The sequence below is a fragment of the Lepisma saccharinum genome, chromosome 22 (assembly GCF_977018435.1).
Source record: "Lepisma saccharinum chromosome 22, izLepSacc3.1, whole genome shotgun sequence".
In the NCBI taxonomy this organism is placed as follows: Eukaryota; Metazoa; Arthropoda; class Insecta; order Zygentoma; family Lepismatidae; genus Lepisma; species Lepisma saccharinum.
In genome coordinates, this window is record NC_139250.1 from 22418295 (window position 1) to 22438861 (window position 20567).

General features: G+C 33.5%; 2 protein-coding genes across 2 annotated transcripts in view; both read left to right on the forward strand.

Moving 5' to 3' along the window:
- The window catches only part of LOC146004954 (E3 ubiquitin-protein ligase ZNRF2), a 309378-nt gene extending 289980 nt beyond the window's left edge, over positions 1-19398 (forward strand). The window contains exons 3-4 of the mRNA XM_083144021.1: positions 4000-4105; positions 9886-19398. Of these exons, the coding sequence (XP_083000147.1) occupies positions 4000-4105; positions 9886-9943 (164 nt within the window). The 3' untranslated portion in view covers positions 9944-19398. The remainder of the gene's footprint in view (positions 1-3999; positions 4106-9885) is intronic.
- Positions 1-20567, forward strand: part of Prp16 (ATP-dependent RNA helicase l(1)G0007) — a 400014-nt gene that overhangs the window by 240108 nt on the left and 139339 nt on the right. The gene's annotated exons all lie outside the window — the stretch shown is intronic.

A 20567-nucleotide genomic window follows, 5' to 3' on the forward strand; every position in this document is an offset into this window, starting at 1 on the left:
TTCTCGATTCCGACTTTTCGGTATCCCGACCAGTCGGGAAATACCGAATGGTCATTTTAAAAAGTTGTTAATTCTCGAAGTTTTCTGCATTGCAAGTGTCTGGAACTTATCGGAAATTGTTCGTTTTTATTCCAGAAATGCAAAAACAATCACTTGAGTTGAAAATGACGTGTAGAATTCGAGATTTTCTGAGCATCGGGAAATTTCGAACATTTCCCGTCCAGAATGTCGGGATTAAAAAAAATTCCAGTCCCGACCAAAAAAATTCTGTCCGGCACACCCCTAGTTTATAACGATAATATCCTTTTTTAAGTATTGTGGTTCACTTAACAAAAAATCATGAGTGATTTCAAGGAAGGAAGTTCTAAAGCTAGTGCCTTACATTTGGATGTGATGAAACCAAACAAAATTACATATCTTACAATCTTACTTTAGAAATTTTTCGGAAAGAAAATAAGAAAAATAGTTGTTTTTTTTGGCACATCCACCTCATATATTTATAACAGATTTTTTAAACAAGTATATATGTGTGAGTGTTTGTGCCATGGATCACTATTGTGTGTATGTTAAGTAAGAACCTCGAATATTTTATGTTTCCAGAGAACTGCAATCTGTTAAGAGCACATTCTCTCATTGTTGACTTGAACAAGTGTGAACATGGCAGAGCCTTGGCCACAGTCAAGTCTTCATTATTTAGTTCTACACCCCTTTATGGGTTTTAGCATGCTGGGTGGTATTGTGCCAGAGTGCTCTCTCTCTCTCTCCTTTTATTCTCCAATTCTTCACATCAATTTTTTGTACTTCTGCTTCCACTACATCTTTACATCTTAACTTTTCTTTTCCTTCTGGTCTTCCAGCTAATTGTTTTCCATTTAGTTTGTGTTGTTTTGTTCCCTCCCATAGTTCTAAATGTCTTTACCTCCTGATTCTTTGCGGTCTTATAAATCTTTAAGTTTATTTGTCCCATAGTGTTTCCAGTCCCTCATTTGGTTTCAAATATACAATATTAGTATTGATAATTATAGTTTGAATATTCTATGCTTAATTAAGAGAAGATATGAGTACGCATACTAAATAAACTGAATTTAGTAAGCCTAATTATTGCCTGTTGTTGTTCAGAGTACTCAGACCTATATGAATAGCACTTTCTTTACTTTCAAGCTCTTTTCTCCACTTAGTATGCAAATAGGTCCATTCTTCCAAGGAAGACCTCATAACTTCATTCCTTTTATTCAAAAATATTTTTCTCTCTGGTTTATTAACAGGTTCATCTCCATGAGAATAGCCATTGTGTTGTTGGTGACACGTTTGCTCGTATGCACTGCACTAGACAAGTAATTTAGCTTCAAGGAAGTGAGTTAATAAGGTGTACAGTCACGGACACTGCCGGGTTGTAACAATTGCATTAAAAGTCAATGTATTCACAAACCCAGAAGTGTCAGTGACTGTACATAGGAAGACATCTATTTTCAAATGTTAGACGTGTATGCATGGATGGTAGTTTTCAGTGCTGTGAAAGTAATATTTTACTTTGCACTCTAAAACTATAAATCAGTACATCTTTTTTTTCTTCATAATTCAAACAGTTAAAAATCATTGCATTACCTTCAAATGAATGAAACTTCATTACTGCTAAAGTAAAATTTTGCTGAGTCTATACCACTTTCAACTGTTTTCCACTGATATTTGAGAATTGTAACAAGTCAAATTACTTCAAAATATTTATAAATTTGAATACATAAATGTCATTGCAACTAGATATGATAGCGATCTACCAGAGTTGTGCTTGAAAATATTTCTAATTTTTCTTGAGAAAATAATTTAACACAGTGGTGGTGTTAAAATAATGAAAATTATGCATTTTGCACAATTTCTATAATAGTTTGACTCCACAAAAGTGTTGCTCGACATTTTTGCAGACTCCTCGAGACACTTCAACTCTTGAAGTGTTTCATCCTGTATTGGTGATTAAATTCCAGCCAGTACCCTCTGATACTGACTTCAACTTAAGCAGTTTTTATAACATACTTAACCACGTGTGAGGAACGTGATTTGTAGATGCAACTACATGTAGTGTACCATATATATTGCAAGGTACAAGATGTCCACAATCACAGATGACTATATTTGTACTCCAAGCACTAATGAATTTCAACACTATTGTTATACAGGGTGGAGCATTTTCGGCTACCTATTTTATAATGAAGACAGATGATTTGCTGATTACATTTACTTTTCTTTTTCATTTCTAGAACAAACATTGCACCTTTGGACTACATAAAATGTATACATGAACAATGTGCACACAATTATTTCATGAAAATAAGATCTTTCAAATGACATCCCTGGCAGGCAACACATTGTGCAAGACTGTCTTGAAAGCTACGCATGACACGTGCAATAACATCTGGATTAATGCGTGCAATCTCTTCTCTGATTCGTGCCTTCAGATCATCAGTTGTCTCCGGTCTGTTTGCAAGAACTTTCAGATATCCCGAAAGGAAAACATCTGGGGCAGTTAAGTCTGGTGACCGCGAAGGCCATGGAATGTCACCAAATCTTGAAATAATGCGACCCTGATAAAACTGATGTAGTGCACCCATATGCAAGATCCTTTGCAGGCTTCGACGTGTTATTTGTAATGTCCAAGCATGACGCCTTGCCAAACGCAGAGGACTGCGAACCACAGCAATGCGCACACGTTCAATGTTCTCTGGTGTTCTGACTGTTCTTTTTCTCCCATGCGGTTTATTTTGAACACTTCCAACTTCACCCCATTGTTTCCACCATTCATTGATTGTTTTCCTGTTAGGAACTCGTCCACGGCTGCACCGCTACAATTGACTCTTGTCAACATGAACTGCTCCACACAAAATGTACATTGCTGTAGAGGACAACGCTCCATTGCTACTGAAATCCAAGGTCACAGTGCACACAAGGCAGGAGGAAACCACCCTCCCAATGCATTTGTTTTGCAGTGTTGCCAACCTCAAACTGTGTAGTCGAAAATGCTCCACCCTGTATAAACAAAATTTGATTTAAAATCCATAGTTTTAGTTTTGATCTCTCAATTTCTTCCCCATAAAAGTGTACCATAATAATTCGTAGGATTTTTGTCACCTGTAATCAACTATTTTCTGCTTGTTTTTCAAGACTTTTATTGAGCACATACTGACAGGTTTTCATTGCAGTTAATTCCAATTTCAATTTTACTTTGTCTCTAATAACAGGCAAAGTGTAAATTTGTGGAAATGACATTGCTTTGAATATATTTAAATGTAGCTTTTCTGTTACTCATGAACTCATCTTCACAAAGGAATAATAGTCCTAAAAAATGGTACTTTACTAAAGATTCCTGTGGCATTCTTTAAATTGCTACTCAAAGATATGTACCCTACTTAAAAAGAAAGTATGGAGTATAATTATTCATTATTTCTAAAATATAATTATTCATTATTTCTTTAATATTATTTTCTAAATGTCTATACTTTTTGTTGGAGCTGACATAATGTATCCAATAAATTTGGAGGATTTCCATAAACTTATTTTTACACGTTTTTTGTGGAAAGTAGACACAGATGTCACAATTAGTAAGAAGACAGAGTATGTGTTATTCCGAATATTTAGGGTCGGGAACTTTTTTTCTATTTATCTATGAAACTTTAATTTCTATAATTATATGTATAATCCATACATATTTTGATGGAGAAATTTAGCAGCTTACAGATATTTTCTTTGGCAACCATGCCTGCCTTTGGGCTGAGTTCGAAGTGGAAATTCCTATCTACAGGGATGCTTGGTGGGGCTCGGGGATAGGCACCAACATTCATCACTTTGAGAACTGCTTATTGGATTATTTGTAAATTCCTCAATTGAATTTAAAATTTTGTAATATTTGCAGTTTTGAAGAAAACTGGTCAAAAAGTTGTATTTTTTTATGCTTCCATTGTTTAAAATATTAAATTACTTTGTATTCATAAATGTTATTTTGTTTTACAGAGGATGTTCTAACAGAGGACAAAGGGGAATGTGTAATTTGCCTAGAAGAACTTCAGCAGGGAGACACTATTGCAAGGCTACCCTGCCTTTGTATATATCATAAAGGGTAACTATTAATGTTTTTAAATTTAAAATTTTAAAATATAGAGTAATTACATTATAAATGGGTTGCCCAAATGAAAGTAAGACTCAAGAGCTTTGTCTTCGCTCTGATAGGCAAACCTGCCCCTGTATGTAAGAAAGCATACATTGTATGCATACTTGGTATTGTCGGACGGCGCAGGGTGTTGTTTACATGTGCAAAAGCACGTTCACAACATGGATTCGTCCAAATGGGCCCAGCGAGCAGTTATTCACTTTTTGAAGGCAGAAGGTGTGCCATGATCTGCTGCGTCTTTTATGCTGGTAAGTCCTCAACTATCCTCCTTACAGCCTCGATCTCTCGCCCTGTGACTACCACATCTTCGGGCCATTAAAAAAACATCTGAAGGGCCGCAAGTTTGCCAACGATGCTGAGGTCCCTGACACCGTTGAAGATTGGTTCCGCAGTAATCACGCTTCTTCGCTCAGGGTGTTCATACCCTTGTCATGCACTGGGACATTTGCTTAACAGACAAGGTGACTATGTGTAGAGGATATGTCACCCATGGATCTTACTTCCTGTATGTTCATGTATTCCAACCAATAAATCATTACAGAAATAAATCAAGAGTCTCACTTTCATTTGGGCAACCCTTATACAAATGTATTACATGCAGGCCAGCACTGTCAGTGTGGCTGTTCTGACAAAATACCAGAAGGCCATTCTCTGCATGTAAACTCATCCCATATGTACAGACATTTTCATAAAGTTGTCTTTTGAATGCAGATCAGATTCATAAAGATTATTTAACACATAAATTAGTGCAAAACAAATAAGTTACAATAAAAAACAAGAGTCAGTAACACTGCATGCATTTTTTGCTATTTTGCAGAAGATTTGCAAACTTTCTGTTCCACCAGAAACTAGTTTGTAAACTAATTTTGAAGGGGAGAACATGTTGTTGTTGCTATTATTATTATTGGTGGTGGTAGTAGTAGTAGTATACAATGAGTATACAATGAATATTGTAAACAGAGAAGTGCAAATTGAAAAGAAATGAAAATTGTTAATTTCAGAAATGCCAGAACAAGATTTTAATTTCAGTCCATTACTGATTGCATGTTTCTGTGAATCTGCTTTCATAGTAATGTCTTGTTTCTTGGAAATCAATATATTTATATAATGTGCTCAAAATAAATTTAAAAGTGTGATTGTTATTATCATATCAATTTTATTTGTAACCTCAGGCAAACCTCAAGCACTTAGGCAAAGAAGGAAAAATACAAACTCAAAAATTAAAAGTTATCTCAATTAGGTGAAAATTCAATGCAATAAAGCATGCTGTTTCACTTAATGTTTTCATGTTGATGACAATCTCAGTTCAAATTTCTTAATTGCTGTTACAAAATGACAACACAATCTGTTGATGTTTTATTAATTCATAGCAAATTTTATATTAATACTAATTTTTTTTACAGGTTAGAAATTGAAATTGCTATTATTAAGTTCTAGAATGAATTGAACATTTTTTAATAACTGTACCCATGGGCAGGCATGTCTTGCTAATGCAATGGTTTAGGATTCACAACACTGTTTAATGTCACCTATTTACATTAACTGTAGTAATGGAGATAAATGATTAAATATGAGACGTACACCCGCCGTAAAATGACTTCGGACCTCATAAAAAAGCACAAAATGTACAGAAAATTCATGTGAAAAGCTATTATTAAGCTATTAGATACAGCAAAAAATGCGTACATTAGTACGGAGTCATGTTGCCTTTACTTTTGAGAACCATTTGGACGTGCTTGGGCATGGAACCACTAAGACTTCGGAAGTAATTTAAGTCCATGTCAATTCACCACATTTTCACCAGTTCTGTTTGGAGGGTCTGTAGGTTCTGAATCGTCTTGCCCAGGAATTGCTTCATACGATGCCAACAATTTTCAGTTGGGTTGAGATCGGGTCTATTCCCAGGCCACTCTAACATCTTTATCTGTTGTTCCTGAAGCCATTTCCTTACCTTCTTAGCCGTTTGACAAGGAGCATTATCATGCATGAAGAGATCACACTCGTGGATCTAAAGTATATCCACTAAATGGTCCTTAAGAAGGTTGATATATCGGTCTGCGTTCAGTCACGTTTTGCGGTAAGAAATATAAACCTGCCCTACCCTTTTCACCTGAAAAACACCAGACAACAGACTGGGAGTGCCTAACGGTCGGAACTGTATACTTTGGGTCGTATCGATCTGAAGATGATGGACATCAAACCTTAGCAGCTCCTATTCGGAACAGTTGGAATGAGTTTCATCGGAAAACATGACTTTCCTCCACTGTGCATATTTCTTTGCAAAAGCAAGACTGTCTTTCTTCATGCAGGCGGTGAGTAGTGGCTTCTTAGCAGCAATACAACACGACAAATGCAAGTCTTTCTGTAAACTGTGCTGGATTGTGTGAACACTAACGTTTTCCAGCAGACCCGGGTGCATTTCTTAAGTTCTGACGCTGTCAGTCGAGGGTTTTTCTTTATTTCTCTCATTAGGAGAGCGTCTGTAGATTTGGTCGTTTTTCTTTGCCTCCCACCACCGAATTTCTGCTTTGGAATGACAGTCAGAGGGAGTCGTCTACCGGATGCCAGTATCTTCACTATGGTTGATTTTGCACGACCTCTTTGTGTACAATCATCTTTATCGGGACGTTTTCACTTCGCCATTCAATAATGCTGCCTTTTTCCACAATACTACAATATTTTCCTGGTATATCACAAATATACCTGTACAGTAGTCAAATATCCAACACAAATACGGTAGGAAAATATCCAACACAAAGTGCACCACACAAAAACACAGCAATTTATCACACACACACTACAGCAGAAAGTCACCCTTCCTGTGTCATCTCTTATCAGCAGTAATACACTGTTGCCAGATACGTTCATGCAGAAACAATTCAGTGTTCGAAACAGAACAACACTAGATACAAGGCTACAAAGTGATAGACCGCTTACTATGGCAGATTCCACATGAGGTCCGAAGTCATTTTGCGGCGGGTGTATATGTAAGAGCATGCACTATGTGCACACGTCTTTGAAGGGGAGAAGAGGGTTAGCAAGACTCCCCTCCTTCCTCAGTTTCTCAAGAGCGGCATATATGAAATCATTTATGTTCATCTTATCCCCTTGCTTGATTCAGCACCTCATGCTACTGGGTGTTCCACATACTCACATGGATAATGACTTGTGAGCTTTTGAGTTATTTTGTCTCAAAATAGATGCTATTATGTATTGAAATCATTGTTACTTTTTCACAGTTTAGTGCAACAACCAGCATTATTAATTTCGAAGCATACTAATTTTCAGATTGGATAAAATGTTGAAAAGTTAGACAAATCTTCAATTTTGTAACAGACTTACCTCTGTGACAATTGAAACTACATACATGCACTTAATTCAACACTAAATATGAAATACTAACTGAATAATACCATGTAGCTCTTTGAAGACAATTTATGCGTGTTACCTTCTCAGAAAACAAAATCACAGACAATAAGATTGATGTTTTTTCACATATCATTGTTAAATATTAATATTATTCTTCCTAAACATTTGGTGCTCGCATTGTTATAGTATAGTTTTTTTGTGTGTTGGGGGGGGGGGTTAATTTATGTGTTAATGTGTAAAATTCAGTGCTATTCTGATAACTGCTAAATTTTCTTTCTGACTCACTGAAACCTGCCTCCATAATATTCTCAAACATATTTCCACACTTTATTTTGCTTTACACGACGTTAAACTGTAATGTTCACGTCCATACCTATTGCTATATTGCAAGACTGATCATTTGCAACCAACCATAGCTGCTTGTGTTAGTGGATTGATTATGAGCACTGGCCACCACCATGGTCTTATCAGTAATTTTCATATTTTAATATTTTTCTTCTAATGAATATGACTAAAAGCCAGTATCTATTTTTTTCTCTTCATTCTACAGTTCCTTTCAACATCAGATCCTCATCAATACCCATGCCTGGAAAAATAAAATGCAATTATTCACATGAAAGTTTATCCTAGTCTGCTTTCGATCCTCCCCCACCAGATCCTATCTCCCCAAACACCATAGGCACGGTTCTCTACTTACCAGTACAGAACCATGTAATTAAAAAACAATTAAGAACTTGAAAGTTGCAACATATTTTTTTTAATCTTCTTTGTTGAGAAAACATCAGTGTCATTTTTCTTCTGCCTCCATTGTTAAGCAGAAATGACTGTAATTTGTAAAGTTGGAAACGATCTGGTGCTCAGGAAATTTTTCAAATTGAAATTCTTTATTTACATGGGCGAGATTCAGCCTGACTTAATATGTTATGAAAAGGCAGGCAGAAACATCATATTAAATAATTATCATGGGTGCAAAGATTCCATATATTTAGAATCTTTAATTTTCTGTGTATCTTGTAACATTAATTTTTATGGATAGATAAAATCGTTGTGAAGAAATAAAAATATGGTTGGTAGATCACATGTAGAGTATGCTCATTAAAGTCCACCATATTTTGCTTCATATTAGCTTGGCCCAATACGTTACAAGTCTTAGATTTGATTTTTTTTACCATTTCCCAGAATACAACTCTTCGGAACCATTGCATTAAATAATTACAGCACATAACAAAATAACAAGATGATTTTACAATTTCCCAGAATACAACACTGACATGTGAACATGGCCTTTGTGAGTGCAATGGGGTAAGTTCCAGCCTATACTGGAAATTAACATTTTCCATGTGATTGTAGAATTGCCACCTTAGAAATGTTCATCATAGCAACTACTTAAATACCTCAGAAGAACTGAAGAAAATTTTGAATTAGCTTTAAAAATAGAGTGCAAGATACAGAAAATAGGTTTCCATATCCAGTCGCTCAAGATAGTTCATGTTTAAACAGACATTGAGAAAAATGAAGAAAACAAATTGCTCCATGACATAGTTTTCCAAATTTCAAACTTTCAGATTGTGTGGAAGATTTCTCAATTTTAGTTGTGAGGTTTTTCCATAAGTTGCAAAGGTTGTGTTTGATTGAAATGGAAATGTGAGAATTAGTGTGTATTTCAGTGCATTACTTACCTGAAATATGAAAAACTTTGAAAAAGAAAGCAGTTGAATTAGTGTTTGCTCATTTGATGTATCTAATACATTGTGCCTTACCAAGACTACTAATAATATTTTATTCTTAATTATAACAATATACAGTAATATCCAGTCTTGATGGCAGAGTACCTTGCAACAAACCAAGGAAAGGAAGGTGGTCATGCATTCAAATCCTGTTTCATCAATTCTCCGTTGATCCTCCTCATTGTGATTAATGCAGAGAAATTGATGAACATTGTAAAATAACTAACGTAAATAATAAATTATTACTAGTAATAATAAAAATATATGTTCCTGCATACATGCGTAAGTACTAATAAAATATAGAAATGCTTATAAACACTCCAAATGCAGAAAACTATTACTTCGATCAGCTTGTTCTATTACTATGTTACTGGCAAAAACCATTGTAATAGCAAGTCATGAGCCAGAAATAATGTTCATGAACCTTATTGACAAGTAACTTACGAGCATGCCTGTTCTGCTATTTGCACCATACTGTTTTCCTCAACATCCTTGTGCCAGACTTAGTCATGTTTCCTTTCGATTGCACCATCTCCTTTGTCAATCCCCCCACGATTACCTTCCTCACAGTGAACACTGTTTACGTTTGTTCAAGTATTGCTTTCAGTAAAACCCAAAAAACTCTCTTTGCAGTTGCATCGATAGGTGGTTTGAAGTGAACCGTTCTTGTCCTGAACATCCTGGCGACTAGCTGTTGATAAAATGGATGAGTTCGAGTTATCATTACATAAAGGCCTCATCATTCCATCCCCAGACATAGATATGGACATTTGTGGGAGGAAGGTGGCCGTACCGGGCATCCTATGGATGAGACTGATGTGTTAGTGTCCAATATATAGAAGCTCACAATGCTTAATTAATTGTTGATGAACAATATTAAGAAATGAAAAGAACACACGCAAATGAAGAAACGTGATTTTTAAAAGAAAAAAAATCATTGAAGCTTTTGCTATGATTTCTGTTTATATTTTAAGAAACTACAGCAAAGAAAAGTCTGATAGAATTGGAGTTAGGTGTGTTTTGATGTTCTTTGAATGATGGATTTTATTGTTGATGATGTAAAGCGAACAGATTGTAATGTGGCACCTCACAAACATTTTGAAGAGGCTTTTTTTTTTTTTTTGTTTTGAAGCCTGAAGTATAACTTTATGAAGAATTTGTAAACTTTAGCATCAGAAGAACTTGTGACAGGCATGACTTTATCTTTTTTTTACCTTCAGTCTTATTTCTTCTCCAGAACTAAACCCCCATCCCCTATTTCATCTATTTCCCCCCGTTGAGTTTGAATGCGTAATGCAAGAAAATTATACCTTGTCACTGTATTTTCATATAGGTTTGTTTGTGTATAGTTTGTTATATTTTATGATGAACCCTATATCTGAAAAAGAGTGTACTCAAAGTTGAAATGTTACCTTATTTGTATAAAATTAATCTCTTTCTTTTCCTTTTTTTCAATAAAGAATTTTACGTTACATGATGTACAGTAAACAGTGACATTAAGGGGAAAAAATTCGAAACTTTAACATGTACATGCAGTGCAATGTTGAAGAGGGAAAATCCTTTTTAATATATAATAAGTAGGCTTTAATATTTTTGATACTTTCATAAAATATGTAGAAGACCAGTACTCAGGATGTCTCCAAGTTCATGTATTGAATTGCATTGTAATAGAAACCAAAGATCTTGGGAGTTTGTTTCTTAATATATTATAGTACTAAATGTTTAGAATGTGCTTCTAATGTTGCATGTTTGGAAATATATCATTTCAACATGAATGTGCAAATTATCAATTATTCTCAAGTCGGATTTCACAAGAATTACTTTTATGGCATAATTAAAACAGGCATAAAAATTTTAATGCCTGCTTGACATCACATTTATTAATTTTGGTCCTTATTTTTAATTATTAATGCATTGATTGTTAGAAAGGTATTTTGTCTTGTGAAGGTTTTCAGTTACTTGAAAATCATATATTATATATACAAATGTCATGAATTAATTGAATACATGAATTACCAAGAAAATGTAATTTTGTAATCCTTAAGTATTTTTTTTTATCTCCCTTAGTAAATTTTGTATTGGGTGCATGACTAACATTTGTATTATTATAATCTTTCTCTTTCTGTTATATCCCATTTCAATATCTCTTATATTGTTAAACATTGTTAAAAACATCTTGACCAACAGATGAAAAAGTTGTATATGCAAATGGGCAGAAGTTTTCATATTAATCTCTAAGGCAGTAATTTATCTTCCAAAGTAATAAGTTCATAATTTACACTTGTCTCATGCTAGATTTCCTCTGGCGTTTACAGGTTAATTGTAACTGTGTAATTTATAGAATGTTAGACCATACTGTCAGTAAATAGTTTTACAATAAAGTTAACCTGAAGCAGAATATCATCCTTGAATTAAAAGTTTTGTATTCTTTAAAACATCTGTGTCTATGCATATGAGGCTTCTTAAGATTTACTGATATCTGATTGTTTAGAATATGCCTAATGGCAGTAGCCAATCAAACATGATGTGACTGTCAAATACAATTATGTAATTTTGGAAATTAATTTTTTAAAAAAATACAGTGAATGTTTTAAGTTTGTCAGATGATTGAGAATGTATTGCTTTTCAGAGGATCGTAATTGCTCGTATTCCATGACAATATAAGAGTACTGTTTGCAAAAATGACTACATGTCAGTGCAATCCAGTGTGTTTGTACTTTATGATCAAATATTACACACTTGCTAAAGTTTGTTAATTTTTTAAGAGAATACTTAATTTGATCCTAACTTCATACATTTTGTTTTTTGCATATTCTTGAAAATGAAAACAATTTTGTTAGTATGTCACTAATTGCATAATTGAATATTCTTCAGCTTCACATGTTGTAACAGTACTAGTCTTTTAAGTTGAGAACTTGTATTTTTTTTGTGCAAAAGTAATTATGATAGTTTTCCATTCATAATACTTATTAATGCATTGACTTTGTATTTTAGGTCACATAAACAGAACAAAATATAATTTCAGTGAATGTGTCTTGCCAATGTTTATAGAGATTTGCAGTGTAGTGTTAAACTAAAATCATTGGAAATATTTTTGTTCATTTAATTATTATATTGGGGTTTCCATATATGAGCCTATAATTGAAAAATGAGGAAGATATCTGTAAGATGAAGTTTAAGGTTTTAATTCAAAAGACATCATTATGATAATACCAACCAGATGGCAAATAGGTTGATATTTTATCACAATGAAACATCGGTTCAGTTCCTGATGGGGACACATTTCAGTGGTTCTACTTTGATTTATATATCTAATCCAAATAAACCAATTATTTCTTTCAGTGGACTTGAAATAGGGTATATATCAGTCAGGTCAATCAATGATTGAAAACTAACAAGTGTAGTATAAGATGATGCCTTCCTCTCGACTCTGATTATTCCAGAAGTTACCTGGTCAGTAGTCTTAAGATTTTCTACGTAACACGTGAAAATTGTAGTCAGATAATAAAACTACTTCTCAGTTTTCTCCCGTAAACTTATTGCAAATATTGATTTGATCTTATTATAAACCTTGTGTTTACTCAGAAGTGGCATCAAAATACATTTTCATACACATCTGAATTTCCTATGCACATTCTTGCGAGAGCATGAGAAGTTATGAAATCTTCGTTTTCAGCCTTAGTTCTAAAAATACTGCACAGTACTGTAGTGAGGAATAGCATGCATTGAGCTAGAGAAATTATTAATATGTTCAGCCTAAATACACATCAAGTTATTTGAAGTTGATTTGAGCTTCACATTAATTTAATGAACTAGTGACAGTCAAGTTTCTGATCTTTTATTTTAATGCATGTTTGTAATTTTGCACTTCAAATAATTATTTTCATGCTGAAAACATAAGCAACCACAACGTTGAAACTACTGAAAGTGATCCAAAGTTCAATACATAAGCATTTTTAAAATTGAATGGTATACTCTTAAAACAATGTCTTGTGCAGTAATCCGTAACTTATGCAGACCAACTGTTATATTTATTTGAGAAAGCAAATTAGGTTAACACTTATTTATAATTGCTTTAAAAGCGTAGAAATCTGGAAAGTATGGTATGCTGAAGTCAAGTGTGTCGTAAGCATGCAAATCGGGCAAAATTCTGCACGATAATTTTCTGAATGTTAGTGACAAAGGTTATACATTAGCATGCAATGTTAATTGGACATTATCCATTACATAGTGCTGTTACCTGTACTTTAGTCCTGCATTTTGAGAGAACACCTTTTGTCGTCAGGTGAACAAATTCTTATTATCAGTGGTGGGGATCGAACCTACAACAAACATGAGACTTTTCTACCAATCTGGTGCACTAACCACCTACTCCATGGCACCCCCCAAAATTTTGTAGTAATGTTTGCTTCACTTACTAATAGTATAAACAATTGTATAGAATAGTAGAAAACAGCTACTATTTCTATAGTACGTATAACACTAAAGTAGTGTTAAGATAAGTATCGTTAAAAGCACTAAACAATGGATAATATCTATTTAACATTGCATGATAAATTTCTACCTGGCCTTTGTCATTGAATGAGTTCTCTCTAGTCTAGTTTGCCCAAAGTTAGTAAGCGAATTTTAAGTCTTTGACAGGCTTTCACTAGTCCACAAATTGCACAGTCTTTTTCATGTGCAGAAAACTTGTAGACCTTCCTTCTTTCCATTTACACTTGGCTATTTTGGATTTTGTGAGATAAACCTTTCAAGGGATATATACTGAAAAATTGTTCATTGCTCAGATGAAAAAAAGGGGAGTTGATTTTAGCAATCCATTCTTTTTTTTAAATTTGTTTCATACTTTTTTAATGTGGCAATATCTGGTCAATTATAAAGCAGCTTATTCAAGAAGAGCTATTTGTATGAAAGGAGTAAATTCATGTCATATTGTTATTTTTCAATTTTAAAACAATTAACCTATGAAATGTCAGATTCTCTGAAGTTAATGGATAAGACTGCAACATTGCCTGTTATACTGTATGGTTGTGAAATTTGGTCCCTTACATTAAAAGCAACAATTAAAAATTGTTTGAAAATGAGATGGCTAAGATCATTTTAACCTAAAAAAAATTGAAACAATATTTGTAAAAGACTGCAAATTAAACTACTCCATAAACTATATTTGTCCCCTGGTGTGTAAATAATTAAATGAAGGTTTAAAAGTGTGGTAAAACTTGTGGTACATTAAGGAAATGTTTAGAAGTCCTTGTTGGTAAACCTAGTGATGTGAAAAGTCCTTTGTATAAATCAAGTCGATATTAAAATTCGGTACTGCTTCACAAAGGTCACATGGCCATGGTTTGGTGTGGTGTGGGGGTAAATTTTAGCAAGAAATGCAAGCTTGACCAGGGCTTGAACCCAGATGTTTGGTATACTGTGTCATTGCTCTACCGACTGAGCTACAGAGCCAACCCTAACTTCGCCTGATTTTTCACTATGTGGAGGTTATAAAAAAAGACAGGCAGACAAGTAAAATGAACTTGATTTTATTATTTGAGTTACCTGCTACTGAAGGTTATAATTCTGTAATGATGATTCTTCATATAATGCACAAATGTCATGTGATAAATTGGCATCATTAATGTTGGAAAACTAGTTATTTTGTTCTATTGCAACAGTTAGGGTTGCCAGGTTTCTAAAATAAAAAGAACTGGACATACAGATTATATAGACATGGATATAGTTAAATTGATTCTTTATAACATTTTTAAACATTACTAATTGCTGTTTAAAGCATTGTTAATCCCTAATTTTTAACATTTTGACAAAATATATTAATATTTGAGCAAACTCTTGGCGTCCTTTAAGAGGACCTTTTTTTCCAATGCATTACTAAAAAAATCAGAACATGACTTATTCTCATTCACTAGAACTTGCAATATGCTTTCCACTGTCGTTAAGTCCATACGATTTTGTTCTTTGGTCCACTGAACAGTCGTCATAGAAATGTCATGTCGAAAATTGACAATAAGCAGTTCTTCGTCAATGTTAATATGAGGATTGAGTGGTAAATGGTAATTTGTATCCAATTAGGTTAGTTATAAATTTGTATTAATTTCTTGTTGTATAAAATGATTTCGAAATTTGAATTCGTTATTTCTTTAGCTAAATACGGGACAAAAGGGTGTCCCTAGAACATTTTCTGGGACACCGGGACATTTCTTTAAAAAAGGGGACAATCACACAGACGTCTGGCAACCCTAGCAACAATAATATCACAACAGTTGTGTTTTGTGTTGGAAGTTACACGTGACAACATATTGCAAAATGGAACATTGTTAAACATATTTTGTTATCCTTCTGTTCCATTTACATTGCACTTTCTGAACAGTTTCAAGCCTCAGCTACACCAATAGAAAATTCTATTCATAGAACACACTTCGCATTTTGTTAATGAAGTATGGCTTTTGAACCACCTAAAGAACCTTCACAAAGAGACTTTTGAAATGGCCAGTTATCACTTAGTTAAAATGCATGAGAAATACCCATAATTTTGATATGATGTTCATTTTATAATTCGAAGTAGTACCATATTCATAGAGTTACACGTCAACACTTCATATTTTCCATCTTGGTAAATGTCCTATGTTCTTTTGTCAAGTAATTATGAAACTGACCCCAAAACTATCATTTTTTCTGTATCATCATATCAAATCACAGTTCAAATATTCAGAAATATCTTTTCCAATATGAAGTATTTAGTGGTATGATGTGACATGCATCATTTCTTAATCCACTCCCCAATATTAAGTCTAATTTGAAATAAATATTTCGTTAATTAATTACATTAATTGCTATCATTTACTCTAAAAATGAATGCTGCATAAGAGCCAAGTAAGCTGATATTGCCTTCAATATGAAAATGCTACAGGTTTAATATTGCATGGTGAATATTAAACAAGTGGATGGACATTTCTAACAATACTTATCTTGATAGATTTAATAATCCAAGTAGTGTATCACATTCATACTTCCTAATGCTGGAACAATAGTTTTAAAGCTCAGGAGTGAGATAGTGAATGGCTTCTTATGTGCAACGGCAGAGCCTAAAAATGTTGAAAGTAGCTGGGGAAGAACTGGCGCATTTAAAATTGTTTTAAAAAAATGCTCTCAATTTGTTAAAATATTGAAAAGAGCTATTCAAATGTTTTGTTTCCAAAATATCATTTTTTTTATGATGATTTGCTGAAAACGCACACATGATTGTATCCAACTGGAACCCAAAGAAAGATTATCTTAATTTTGAAATTTTACCCTCTCACGGTAGTGTAGGGGTTTTGTTTTTTTCTATGTAAGTTGTGCATAGAACATACAGACATGCAAATAAGGTACTGCTTATATACTCTCTTATTGTATGTAAGTAAAAGCTAATCTTGAAATTAATGATTATCTTGAAATTATGTGCCAGTAGAATTTATTTCTTGATCTGAAATTTCTGTTGCTACATTAATTTAAAAATGAAATAAATCACTTGTTAAGAAAGTAGTTAGATAGTAATAACAGTCAAGATACATTCACTGCAACCCATTTAACAAACCTAAAGGGACCATACAATACATTATCTGAAATTACTATATATGATTGAGAGTGTACATTGTCAAGTTTATCGGAGGAAATACTGATATTTATTTGTTACATCTACGTTTCCTTTCATTGTTGTTATAAAATTCATGTTTTTGATTCATGAATTTGAATGAACTTGACAATTACTTTCAAAGAGTGCTTCAAATGCTACAGATTTTTCTCCCACAATCTTGTAGATCATAGCGAACGCAAACACGAAACTGAAAGTGAATTCTAGTCTATATATTTCTTTATTGTTGAATAAAATGTTTGCCACACTTTCAGGGTGTTAGCTTAGCTGACGGGAGAATAGAGATAAAGTATGTTATTTACTTGATAACATATGGAACATTAAAGAGAAAATGTACATAAACTGAAGTTGTCAAAACTTGTTCAAACTCGAATGGGGTCTCTGTTCCAAAGACTTTGCTTGCTTTGGTCAAAAGAGTTTATTTAATGAGCAAATTTGCAGAGCGTAAGGTCAGTAAATGAAATTATATTTTATTTCGAAGCAATTTTTGCTGGTTGAGAAATATTTTATGTTCTAAATGTGAGCCAAGATTTACTTTTATAAAGTGCAATTAAGAAATTTTTGACTTTATAGATATATATATATATATATATATATATTTCTGCAAATCAGTAAAGCAAAATTATAGAAAGTATGGTAATCTGATATTAATCTTGCAAAGGTGTAAATCTAAAAGTTGTGTTCACTGGTGAATGTTGATATAGAGCAGAAATAATATTCATTACTGAGAAACTAAAAATGCATATTCATATTTTTCTCACTGTTTTGGGATCAAAAAGATGTTCCTATTGTATGTTTTGTGCCATATTAGTTAGTTCTGTTATTTTTTAAAAAAAATAATGTGTATGTATGTTTCAGTTAACCCCTGTCCTAATGTATGGTCTGAAATATATATAAGTTATTATTAACAATGTTCATATAACTCCATTTGATGTCTGTATGCATTCACCAGTGTTACCTAATGTAAATGTATATAGGAGTGTGTATGAGTTGTCAGCAGTTAAAAAATCTATTTATGTGCAAACAAATCAAAGGAAATCAGATTAAGGTGGTATCATTATTATTTGCTTATTTATTTATACATGAATGAATTCAAGATTTGTAATAGATTCTAAGAACGTTACGTTGATTACTGAATTAATACAAAAGTTTTTTAAAAATCAGATTGTGCCTTTTTTGTGCATATATTTTTATCTAAACTGTGTACACTTGTGATTAAAGACAGTTTTTCTGTACATGCAGAGCAAAATAATGTAACTAAAATTGATTTTCTTTTTACTAATGTGAATTAAAGTAGATTCAAGGAAGAAAAGATGCATGTAGCTAATTCAGTTTTAGACAGGTTGTAGCTGATAGTGAAGTGACAAGAAAACATTAACAGCATACAAAATGATATGGATAGGAACATATCACCTATGTAGAAATATGCAGGAAGATATATTTGTTAATACAAAAACTTCTCGTATCCTGATTTCCTTGGTTTTGTATTAGTAATTTTTTTTCCTTTCAAATGGAGTAGATGTTGGTCACAGAATGTAATTACATTCATATAAATTACAATATTTTGAAGTTCGTTCTTCATACATATTAGCTGAAGAGGAAAAGAAAGATCGTGCATTCATACATACATAATAGGACTCATAATGAAGCTTTTCAGATCTACTTAGAAATATTTGCCCACAATAATATTGTCTATAAAAGCTGAGTGAAATCAAAGCAGGCAAGGACGAGTGTATAATGCAGAGCTGCCTATGTACAATTTACTTGTAGCTGTGTGAGAATTAACATTGTATATACCATGGCTTGCTCAATATGTTTCTCAGTTGTATGGGAAGGTGTCTGTGTATGATGAATAGGCATTTTTTTCTTCCTTCATCACAAATTCAAATTTTTATGTAACAGGAATAATTTTTACCTAGAAGAAATGTTGCTTTATGCAAAATGAGTAATGTATCTCAATACCTTTCTCTAATGTTTTATGGCATATCTCTTAAGAAACTGTTTGACTAACATAAATTTTTGTGTGCATTTTCTTTACAAAAATGCATGATTTAAACCTGAGTGCTTTGTGTATATTTTCAAGTATGAGTTTTAATATGATTTTCCATGCATTTTGGCATAATTGTAAATCTTGTTCCAAATATAGTGGAGTATTTTGTATGCGAGTACATAAGTATACAGCCTGTACACACAATCACACACACCTATATACTGAAACTTGAATGCATATAGAAAAGTACATATGTTTAACATATGTTATTTTGATACAATATTTTGTATCTTAACGAGGAACAACACCATATAGCTCTGTTGCAAACATCCCGTAGTAATTGGAAGTAAATAATGAACATGTTTTGATTTAACACAGTTAAATATTGTGCAAAATGTCCTGCTGATTGAAGACCTTCAAATGCAATATGGTGCTACATGCAGGCAGAGTATGTAATAAGATGTTATCTACAACTGTGATTTAAAGAAAAAAAAGTAAATAAAGAAAGTTAACTGTGTATTTGGTATTTTTTATGACCACATCTTATTTCTAATGTTCTGGTTGGAAGTTGGTGAGAAGTCATCCCTTTTTGACTTTCAAGTTGATGTTAGCCTGTAACCATTCAGTTAGAAGCAGTTATTTTGCATTGTTATAATTTTCGAGATTCATCAAATGCATTTTTCATTTAATTCATTTTCGTCTTAATTTGCCTCTCCCAAAGGCGTACAATTGAAAATTCATCTTTTATAGCATGTCTGCCTTGTTCGACAAAATAACAAGCTTCAAAATTCAATTTTTGTTTTTTCCCTCGAAAGCCAGGGAGGGTCACATGAACCGCTGAACCAATCGGCTTGGTCCAGTTGCTGTGGTGACAGGAAATTCTCATGGTATCCTGCGTTACCAAATTTTTAGTTTCGAGTTGTTTTCGAAACAGGTGTCACCCTCAACAAGCATGGCAAATCCTAATGGTTTCCACTGCGTAGCAAGCGAATGGTTCTCAGATTCCGTGACTTTTCCTGAAATGCTAGCGAAGGGGCCATGCTGACAGCAGCTGGCTCCCGTGGCAGAGTGGTTATCATATCATGCTGTGATGTCAGGAGTCCCGGGTTCAAATCCCAGTCTGGGCATGGATGTTTGTGAGTGTCCATTCATCAATTTCATCATATCATCACTTGTCCCCATCTTTGCAAATTAGCCAAAAGTGGCACAAAAAGTGAAGTAAAATAAAGTAAATCAATCAATCATGTTGACAGCAAAAGGTGTCGTGTACAACTGGATGAAAATCAGGTGTGTAGCAGCATCGCTTTTCCTCCCTTGAAACTCCCACAACTGGAGGTGAAAGGTCTGGGTTTCCTGAAGTTTGTTCTTTGGTGGGTCGGACTTAAGTTTTGACCATTGATGCCAGTGGTCTTGTGCTGACTGGATGAGTCCAGTGGAAAATGAAATAGGGTTGGAACAAATATAAGTAAAACATGTTCCATGAAAATTGTCTGCTGAAGTAGGTGAGAATGTAGGATGATGCTATTCCCCAGTTAAGAAAATTTTTATGAAGCATCCCACAAGTTTGGATAATTTGCATAGACGTCCCTACTGCTTTGTCTCCATGTTGATCATACAAGCATCTCCCACCTATCCTGAAACTCGACCAAGCATAACCCCCAGCTAGTAATTTCCACTTTGATCACT